This window comes from Balaenoptera borealis (assembly GCF_965194805.1).
Source record: "Balaenoptera borealis genome assembly, chromosome: 8".
Taxonomy (NCBI): Eukaryota; Metazoa; Chordata; class Mammalia; order Artiodactyla; family Balaenopteridae; genus Balaenoptera; species Balaenoptera borealis.
This window is the reverse complement of record NC_138865.1, coordinates 25,563,061-25,573,184: the sequence shown is the minus strand read 5'-3', so window position 1 is coordinate 25,573,184 and position 10,124 is coordinate 25,563,061. Positions and strand designations below refer to the sequence as shown.

The following is a 10,124-nucleotide window of genomic DNA, read 5'->3' as shown; positions in this document are numbered from 1 at the left end:
CCTGGAGGTGAGCTGACCGGTCCAGAAGAAACCGCCCCTTGGTTCCCATCCCCAACTCTGCTTTGCCAAGTAGGATACAAACCCGCGACAACTGGGAGAGGGGACGAACGGAAAAGGGCCAGGGTTGGGTGGGTGCTGGAGAGGGAGCTGGGCCCAGAACACTCCAGGTAATGCAGAAGCACCCAGACCTTGGCTACCAGCCTTGCCTAGGCCTGCCCACATCCGGACTCAGCTTCCCCATCTGTACAATGGTTCGGGGACCCCTTCGCCCAATCGGCTCCAGAAACCGACCCGGGAGGCGCCAGGGGAGGAGGAGGGCTTAGGTGGAGGAGGAGAAGTTCTGGAACCTGCATGCCTGGCCTGAGAGGGTTCGATCAAGGAGGGAGGTAACCCTCTCCCTCGCGTTGCCCCTCCAACGCGGCCGTGGGGTCTGAGGAGCAGAACAGCGGTGGGGAGAGGGCCTCACCCGGCGTCCGGGCGGCGCCGAGACCCCCCCCTGCCGCCCGAAGCCCCTCGCCGCCTGGCCGCCGGTGAGGGTGGCTGGCCGCGGGCGCTGAGGTCACCTTTTCCACTGCGCCCGCCGAGAGCGGACGGTTTCCGGGATTTTCGCGGCGGCAACGGCGGCTGGAGGCCCAGGCTGGGTCCCAGGAGTTGGGCACGGCGGCTGCGCCCCTGGGGTGGGGATTGCAAGGCTGGGACCTCGGGACAGGCCCCGAGGCCCCGTCGCCCGGGGTGCGGGGGGGCTTTCCTTCTCTGGGCCTCTGTTCCCGCAGGGAGGAGGGACCCCTCTCTCTGGGAATCCTTTCCCAGCCAACAATGCTGCAATTCCCGAGCAGAGGAGGCCCTGCTGCTGTTTTGAGCATTTTTTCGCCTAAAAGGGGTTTATCTGTAGGTCTGCTTTGGGATCACGCGGTGTACAGACAGCCCAGGAGGGGGGAGATCAGAGGCCTACCCACCAAGGGGAGGGCCTTCAGGGGTGACAGGGTGGACCCGGCTCTCTTAGCCCTTCGGACCTCCAATGCTCCAGGGCATTCCCCAAAATGGCCCTGGGACCTCATTCCCAGCGGATGCCACTGCTCAGCCCTCAGCCTCAGCCACCCGGAACTATCCCAAGGAGCTGAGGGGAAGCACTCTGACCACTCAGCACCTGTGAAATAGGGTGGGGGCTGCACTGCACTGGTCTTCTGACTCCCAAAAACCTAGAGGTGAGGCCTCAATCCTGAAAATAACCTCCTACCCCTAAACCTGACCCAGGACTGGGGGCAAAATGGATTTGGTGAGAGCTGATCAATGTGATTCCCAAGTCCTCTGATGTGGGTCCTGAGCTCCCATCTGGAGGACCTGAGATCTTCAGGGAGGCAATCGTGTGGAGCAGAGATGGTTCAAAACCAGGTGGCTTCAGTCAGGGGCCCAAATAGGAGGTGAAGGGTTGGAGTGGGGGTGGCTGGGCCTAACCCTCACAGCAGACTAAGCTATGCCCTCAGGAAGATGTGGAAGGGAGGAGGAGAAGGAGAAAGAGATGGCCAGTGGGCCCTACTGGGTGGAGGGAGGTGAGAGAAAAATGGGCCCCATACCATATATACAGGGAGCAGTAGAAAACAAACCCTGCTCACTGTGGTCCCTGGGCCAGTACTTTCTTTTTCCCGGGCCTTAGTTTCACCATCTGAGAAAGTAGGTGGTTGGACTGGGTGACACCCAAGCACCTATCTAGGGAGGGGTCCCAGCTGGACTGCCCAGGGCTCCAGGAGACACTGGCTTTTCTCTGTTTGCCAGGTGGCTGCTGGGCCAACAGAGGTGGCACAGACCCACCCCTGTCTGTCTACCTCCCACTGGGATAGAGGCCTGCCTAGTATGGGATACCATCACTCTTAGTAGGTCCCACACTGTCCCCTTCTGAGGAGCTATGTGACTCACAAGATCACCCACACATGGAGGACCTGGAGGCCACCTTTCAGTTCTGATGATGGCCGGGAGGTTCAGAAAGGTGCAGCCCTGGCTGAAGTCACTCAACATCTAGGGGGAGAGGCAGCTGGGCTCTTAGAGACTCTGGTAAGACATTCTCTTTGTCCCTATGGACAATGAGTCTTGGGCATCTCCCAGTCCACACAGGGTCTGGGGCAGGTGCCAGGGTCTCACCACTAGCAGCTGGAGCTACAGAAGATGCACCATCTTGGGGCAGGGCAGGGCCATGGGTGTGGTAGATCCTATTTTTCAGAGGTGACCACTGAGGCCCCAGGCAGAGCTCACAAGAGAAGGAGAAGTGGCCCAGGACCCCAGCTGAGGGACTCCCGATGGGCAGGAGGAGAGGGGCAGGCACCCTCCCCAGTCTCCTGGGGACACCCATCCATCTCCACTGACACCCCACCCTCCTTGCCTGGACAAACTATATACTCCTCCCTAACAGACCCTGTGGAGCCCATGGGGACGGGGCTCCCCCCCCCAACACTAAGTCCTCACAGCCTCCCTGGAGCCAAGTGTCAGCATCTTCTCAGGGACAGGTAAGGAGATTGAGGTCCAGAATGGGGCAGTGGCTTGCCTCGAGTGGCATCGCCAAAGAGATAAACTCAGAGGAGAGTTGAGCTTTGGGATTGTTCACCCCACGACTTGGACTTATATTCCCCCAATGATGAAGAGAGGGAGCTAGCAAAGCCTCTGGCCTTCCTCAGTCACATTGGGGACTTTACAGTTCAGAGAGGAGGCAAGTCACACCAGAGTTTATCCCCAGACTCCCAGGGCACCCTGTGGCTTCTCACCCAGCTCCACCCAGTACTGGTTTTCTCTGATGCTCCAAAACTGCGAAAAGGCAAAGCTGCAGGCTTTCCTTGTCCTGGCATCCATCTCTTGCTAGAACTAGGGGAACACAACCCACTCCACAGTGTCTAGGGTTGTGTAGATGTGTCCACATACCACTTGGTAATACAAGCAAATTCTGGCTGGAGAAATTTGCCTCTCAGGGCAGTTCAGGAGAAATGAGGCGGTACCTGGTAAACTGAGGCACAGGTGAGGCTACTACCCTGCGAGGTGCACCCGGCCCACTGCTGCACTCCTGCCCGGGCGCGGCCCTGCGTCCTGGCACGGAGGCTGAGCACCGCCACCCCCTTTCCAGCCGAGCTTCGGGGTCTCTGCCTCTCCTCCTCCCGATCTTTCCGGGGCTCCCTAAACCCTGCCCAGGCCGCTCGCCTTGATAGCTGTCCCATCTCTTTCTTAACTGCCCCCTCTTTCTGTCCTGCTTGCCTCTGTGCTCTCCGGCACGTCAGGGCCCGCTGACTCCCGCGCCTCTGTCGGTTGCTCTCTGCGCACGTCTCGGTGTCCCTGGCATCCTCACGTCACTGTCTCGCATCTGTGTGGCCCTCGCTGTCTCGCTGTAGACCCTCTCTCACCTCTCTCTCGATCCCTCAGCTCCCATCCCCGGGGGTCTTGTCTCCCGAGCTCTCCTGCTCGATCCTTCTTGGGCGTGCGCTCCGCTGGGTCTCCCTCTGTCTGTGACGGTCGGCCCCTCTCCCGGCCCCCTCCCTCCTGCCACCCTCCCATCTCTGGCCCTCCCTCGGGCTCGGCCTGGGGGGTGGGGGGCGGCGACGCGGGGCGGGGCGGCCGGGCGGGGCGGGGCGGTGACGCGGGGCCGGCGGGGCTAGAGGCGCGGCAGAGTGGGGCGGGGGCGCAGTCCCGGGTCCGACCGGCCGAGCCCCGCGCGCCCCGCCCGCGCCCTGTGCCTCCGCCCGGCCGGCCGGCGGGGGAGGGGGCATGAACCGGCGCCCGCGCGCCGCCCGGATCTGCGGGCCGGCCTAGACCCCCGCGCGGGCCCCGCGCCCCAGCTGCTGCCGCCGCCAAGCCCCGGGGCGCCGCGATGCAGCGGCCGGGGGAGCCGGGTGCAGCGCGCTTCGGCCCGCCCGAGGGTTGCGCCGACCACCGGCCGCACCGCTACCGCAGCTTCATGATCGAGGAAATCCTCACTGAGCCTCCGGGGCCCAAGGGCGCCGCTCCAGCCGCCGCCGCCGCCGCCGCGGGCGAGCTGCTCAAGTTCGGCGTGCAGGCTCTGCTGGCGGCGCGGCCCTTCCACAGCCACCTGGGTACGTGCGGGGCCTGGGGCCACGGGGCGCTGGCCGGGCTCGGCGGGAGGAAGCGAGCCGCGGCGTCTACCGGACGCAGCTCCGGGAACGCAGGCCCCCGACCGTTCCCTCCGCGCGCTCCCGGCGGGGAAGCAAAGGGGGCAGGCGCTGGGCCGCGCAGAAGCCAGGCCTCGTGCCCGTGGGCCAGGCCTGCCGGGAGGGCATTCGCTCTCTTCTTCACTGCGACCCTGCGGTTTCCAGCCCCGAGGAATCCAGGCCCGGGGACCCGAGCCCTCATCCCCATCGTGGGCGCTGGACCAGACTGCTAATGTCAGACTTCGGGTCAAAGCGACCTCAGGCCGCGGGCGCCTGGGCCTTCCCACAGAGAGCTGGCTGGGAGTGGCCGCGGCTGCCCAAGCCGGGAAAGCCGGACCTTTGGGAAAGAGGCCCGTGTCTCCGAGTGCTATGCTGGGGGCTGACGCTGGCCCGAGCCAGCCCGGAGCCTCCCAGAGCCCAGGGTCTCAGGCTGACGATGAAACGACCTGTGCTGTAGCACAGAGCCCCTTGGGCCTTGCCTGGGGACAAGAGGCTTATTTGTGAGCTGCTGCCCGAATGGCCCTTCTGCTCCAGGTCGGCTGCGCCTTGGCAGAGCTTGAACCAGCAACTCAGGCTTTTTCTGTCCCTTTCGGTTCTCTTCTTTCCTTGTCGGGGCCCTGCCTTGACCTGCCGTTCCCTCTCCACTGCAACCCTTCTTCTGGCCTTTCCGCATCTCTCTCCAACCGGCCTCTCTCAGTGGGGTGGGTCTGCCCTTCCTTTCTCACCTTCCACCAAGGATCCTTTCTCCCCTCTGGGCTCTCTCCTCATATTCACCCACACATCTTGCCTGGGCCTTTCCCGACTCCATCGGGGCTAGCACTCACTGGTAGTGAGATACCTATCTGGGCAGGGAGCCCTCCTACATTCTAGCGTGACCTCAGCCCAGGGAGCTGACTTCCTCCACATCCAGTGACGCTCCAGCCAGTGCTCCGCCTGCCTGGGGGGCAGCAGGGCCAGTTTGTTCGTTTTGAGTCCAATCTCTGCTGCCCTTTGCCTCCAGCTGCACTGTTAATAATTCGTTTGAAGCGGGCAAAAAAAAAATCGTTTAGGACTAATGAAAACTGAAACGTCTTCGTGGGGAAGAGTCTAAACAGAGAAAACAGGAAGAACAAATTTCCCATTTCTTGGGGTGCTTTGGAATTTCCAGGAAGCGCCCAACTTCACCCCTGCTGACAACCCGCTGTCTGCCCTTCTGAATTGGCTGTTTTGCCCTGCACAGAAGAGCAGATGTGCTTCCTCCACTGAAACTTCCCCCCAACCCCCGCCGAATGCAGCAAAGCCTATTTAGTTGGGGCAAATGCTTATCTTCCTAAGTCTGTGCCGTTTTTTCTTGGTTTCCCTTTTCCGTGACACATACTCTATGTGTTTGGGAGCTTCGACCTTGTTCATTCAGAATCCTGAAATCTCAGAGCAGCTGGGGCCTGGGGAATGCCAGGCAGAGCCCGGGTAGGGGAGGTCCCCTTCCCAGACTCTGGGGACCCTGGCGTCGAGGAGGCTCAGCCTAGGTGCCTAGAGCAAATCTCTCACTTCCCGGCCAGCACGAAGGTTTTGTGTTGGGGTCACCGGCTGAGAGAGAGCTCTCGGCTAGAGCGCATGGTGCGAGGATCTCCAGGAGGAGGAGCAAGGCCCGAGCTCACCCGGCTCCCCACTTTCTCCCCGCAGCCGTGCTGAAGGCCGAGCAGGCGGCAGTGTTTAAGTTCCCGCTGGCGCCGCTTGGCTGCTCCGGGTTGGGCTCGGCGCTGCTTGCCGCGGGGCCTGGGTTGCCCGGCGCTGCCGGCGCGCCGCACCTGCCGCTCGAGCTGCAGCTCCGCGGGAAGCTGGAGGCGCCTGGCGCCGGGGAGCCGGGCACCAAGGCCAAGAAGGGGCGTCGGAGCCGCACCGTGTTCACCGAGCTGCAGCTGATGGGCCTAGAGAAACGCTTCGAGAAGCAGAAGTACCTCTCCACGCCCGACAGGTAGCGCGGGGCCAGGCTAAGCCCAGCGGGTAGGGGGAGGGGGGCTGCTTGCCCTGCTGAGGGTGCACCCCGCTCTTTCCAGAATAGATCTCGCCGAGTCTCTGGGTCTGAGCCAGTTGCAGGTGAAGACGTGGTACCAGAATCGAAGGATGAAGTGGAAGAAAATAGTGAGTGTTTTTGTGGCATTCTGCGCCCTCTATTTGCGGCCGTGCCCCTGTAGCCTTCAAGAGCTGCTCCCCATGGAGACTTATGCCCAACCCTCCCGATTCCCTCGGTCCCTGGTGCCCAGAGGGACCCTCTCTGCTCTCTGTCCCACTGCGTGCCCTAGCCCACCTCCTTTCGTGCTCCCTGAACCCTCAGGATTCCTGGAAGCCTTGAACGCCTCTGCCGGACCCTCTGGTCGCTTTTCCCTAGCAGCGCTCAGACAAATGGCCGCCATTTCCCGGGGGCTAGGCGCGGCCTCGAATGGCCTCGTTGGGCTCTACAGGCCCTGCCTAGGCACAGGGCGCGGGGGTCCCCGGCCCAGTCCCAGCTCACCGCGGTGCCGCCCGTCTCCCGCGCAGGTGCTGCAGGGCGGCGGCCTCGAGTCTCCCACCAAGCCCAAGGGGAGGCCCAAGAAGAACTCCATCCCCACGAGCGAACAGCTCACGGAGCAGGAGCGCGCCAAGGAGGCGGAGAAGCCGGCGGAGGCGCCGGGCGAGGCCGGCGACCGGAGCCACGAGGACTGAGCGCGGCAGAGGGTTCGGGCCCAGGGAACCCCAGCGCAGTACGCGGCCCCCGTAACCCGCCGGAAGCCGCGAATCGGCCCTTCTGAGTCCACGCCGTTTGCTTTCTAAACTTTTTATTATTACCTTGAATGCGGACATTTAGGGGCCAAACAAGGAAGGACAGACCCTGAAGCCAAACCCGTGCGCTCGCGGGCCCTAGCCTGGAAACACGTCCAGCGCGGCGGAAGGTCGCCTCCTCTCGGCGCTCCCCGTCGCCAGGCGCTCCACGAGCATTCACGCCCCGATCCTATCCTGCACCCCCCCACTCGCCTCAGGCCGGCCCCCCGGGCCCGGACGCCTCCAGGCACACACCCGCTTCCGCGCGTCGGGGGACCCCGCGGTCCGGCGCAGGCCACCACGGCCCGAGATGGCGCCCGGACAACCCTACGTCGCTGGGGCTCCTACCCCTCTCTTACGAAGACGGTGATTTTTTTCCAATAAAATATTTTATGACACAGCGGGACTTGATGGGGGGGGGTTCTGAATCCGCGACGTTGGCGGGGGGGCGCGGCGAGGTAAGAGGGACACGCGCAGTGTTTTCTGAAACATCCTTTCCCCGGGCTACGTGGACGCGAGCCGTGACCTGCTCCACCTGGCCCGGGCCGGGCACGCAGGCAGCTCGGTCGCTGCATGATCCTAGGAATCGCTTCCACTCTGGGCATGAGGGCCACTCTGAACCTCCCTCCCCTTCCTTCTCAGCCCAGGGCACTTCAGACGGTAGCAACCGGGCTACACAGGGGTCACCAGCCCGAGGCCACCTAGGCGCTCACTCCGGAAGTTGTCCGGGGCTGAGAGCCGCCTCCTGTTGTTGGTTCAGTCTCCTGGGGCTTTAAGGACTAACTGCGAGGTCCTTGAGATTGTACCGGCCAGCCCTTCCTGAGGCCTACGGGAAACCAAGGACTCGGGATTTGCACAGAGGCCGGCCACCATCAGCAGCTCCAGCCTGCAGAGGCGCCTGCCTCCCTGAGTTTTCAAGTTTTCCACGGTATACACAGGAGGGAGGCATCTGGCAGCCGAGTACGGGCACCTGTGGGGGTACCTGACCGAGGCAGAGGGCCGAGGACTCCAAACTGCTCAAGGTCACGCAGGGTGCCCTTTCCAGGGGCGCGGCTTGGTGACACGTGTTTGCCCTCCTCCCCTCCCCCTGCCCCCCCACACACGGAAAGCCTCGGTTGCCTCTTCTCTGGTCTAGTCTGGGCTGGGAGCTTCCATGTTGGTTCCTGTTTTTGTGCTTCCTAGGACTACCACCAGGGTATGGAAATGGAAAAATGGCCACTTTGCTGGTTAAAGCTTGGGGAGAGATGGAAACTTGGTCCTGCAGAGTTCCAAACAGGACGGAGATTTGAAACCAGGTCCTTGCAGGTGCAAATAAGAGGGAAAGAGAGTCAGGAACATTATGCTGAGATGCAGACTTTGCATTTCAGAATGTGAAAACCGTTATGGCCTCCACCTGCAGCGGCTGATGACTTCCTTTTTAAATCGCTGCTTGATCGCACTTTCCTGAAACCTGCACTTGGATTACTGGTACCCGAGAATCTCAGGCCTTGGTTTAAGGCTGGGAGGAGTGAGAAAGAGGGTGTTTTCTGAGGGCAGCAGGCAATTCTCTGCAAGCCCCAGCCCTGCCAAGTCTTTGGAAAATAAGCTCCCTTTCTAGGCTCTTAACTTAACCTCGAAACAGCTCCCAGAATATTCACTTGCCACTGTCCCCTGAAGGGCCTGAGAAAACCTGCAGTCTGGAGGGAAGGAATGGACCATCAGTGTATGAGTGTACCTCCTAATCCCTTCCAGCCCTTAGGGTTACCCCCAGTTCTGCTCAATGTAGTGGTCCTGCTGTAACCTTCCTGAGCCAGGACCAGGCTAGACAAGTCAGGTACACTACTGAGTTTAATCCTCTCCACCTCAAAGTGCGGCAGGGGTGGGAGTGAAAATTCGAGTTCTGTCCCTCCTGGGCTTGGGGAACAGAGATTCCAGCACAGCCTTTGTTAACTATGCAGAGTTGTGGAAGGAGGGTGGAAGAGGAGAGAGGAGGTGTAGTGACCCACACTCCTTCAGTCCATTCTGGGACCTCGTTCGGGGTCCTCAGGTTTTATTAAATCTGAGGAATGCAACCTCGGGCAGATTGCCTTGTGGTTCTGTGGTGTTTCCCCAAGGCAGCCCCCTCACTGAACTGGAGGAAAGGGCCGTAAAGCACTAGGGCTCTAAGAGGGAGGGAGAGAGGAAGGGCATACAGCGAATCCGGTGCCACAGCGCAAGGGCCCCAGTATTCCAGTGAGTACAACCCCTCCAGGCACAGCTGGGGAACCTGATGGGGGCACTGCTGTCACGAGGTCACCAGCCGGTCAGTGGGGGAGCTGGGCCCCAAACGAGGGGATCCAGATTCCAGTGCGAGAGGGGGTGGGAGGGGTTTCTGTCACTGCCTGCGTTGCTGTGCTCCTCGGCGGACAGGGCACGGGGTGACTGCAGCAGATCGAGACCCGGAGGCCCGGGAGAGGACCGGGCCGCGCGCTGGCCGCGTCCTGGCACCTCGGGGTTCCTTGCTTGCGTAATTCCTATGAGACCCGATGGAAGCTCAGGCCCGCTCCAGAAAAAACCGAAGGCTCGGAGGCAGAAGTTTTACTGCCCATCCCAAGACTTCCACCGCGGACCGTAGCCCGCAGAACCAGGACTCTAGGTGAAGAGCGGCAACCTATCCACGGACGGTGATGCAGTCTCGCGGCCTGAGTGACACCCCACCCCGGCCACCCGGGCCACCCAGTGCGGAAGCCCCCTCCCTGCCTCTTGGCAACCGCTCCCCTCACTCCAGGCCCGGGCCTTCGGGGAGGGACGGTCTTCTCGCTCCCTCCCCCTCTGCCGCACGAATCTCTTCTCCGCCCCAGCGTCCTGGGAAACAAAACCCGGAGACCACACCAGAGAGCAAAGGAGGTCGCGGCTGTGTCTCCGGAGCCCGGAGCCCGGGGCCCGAAGCCGGGGCTGGGAGAGGGCTCGGGTGTCTCGCGAGAGAAGTGGACCTGGAATGGAGGTGGACGGGGAACGCCCGTGGCGGCCAGGACCCCGTGAGCAGCACCCGGGATTAGCCAGACAGCAGCGCTCGGAGGCGAGAGCGAAGTTTGCGCTTCTGGGCTTTATGGGGTGGGGGTAGGGGCCTGGGCAAGAAGGGGGACTTTGGGGGAGGTTTGGCTGGGGAGCAGGCCGGAGATGGGGGATTGTGACCCCGATCCTGAGCAAGTCGTTCTCCTTGTCGGAAGCGGGAGCCTAGCTCTG

The 10,124-nt window shown here is 62.3% G+C and overlaps 1 protein-coding gene across 2 annotated transcripts; it reads left to right on the top strand.

The window, feature by feature from the left end:
- Positions 1-3,697: 3,697 nt before the first annotated feature.
- On the top strand, positions 3,698-7,412 carry BARX1 (BARX homeobox 1). Of its 2 annotated transcripts, none has more exons than XM_082400537.1 (4): positions 3,698-4,067; positions 5,805-6,096; positions 6,184-6,263; positions 6,660-7,412. In XM_082400537.1, exons 1-4 carry the CDS (start codon positions 3,845-3,847, stop codon positions 6,908-6,910), a joined length of 846 nt encoding a protein of 281 aa, XP_082256663.1. In that variant the 5' UTR covers positions 3,698-3,844; the 3' UTR covers positions 6,911-7,412. The 2 variants fall into 2 exon arrangements, with proteins under 2 accessions (XP_082256663.1, XP_082256664.1); XM_082400538.1 differs by having other exon boundaries at positions 6,179-6,263; positions 6,660-7,411.
- The last annotated feature ends 2,712 nt before the right edge of the window (positions 7,413-10,124 follow it).

Bases quoted from the DNA above. Each gene is read 5' to 3' on its own strand.
- BARX1 (XM_082400537.1), top strand. From the start codon at position 3,845: ATGCAGCGGCCGGGGGAGCCGGGTGCAGCGCGCTTCGGCCCGCCCGAG. The intron at 4,068-5,804 runs GTACGTGCGGGG...TTCTCCCCGCAG, and splicing joins GCCCTTCCACAGCCACCTGG to CCGTGCTGAAGGCCGAGCAG. The intron at 6,097-6,183 runs GTAGCGCGGGGC...TTTCCAGAATAG, and splicing joins TACCTCTCCACGCCCGACAG to ATCTCGCCGAGTCTCTGGGT.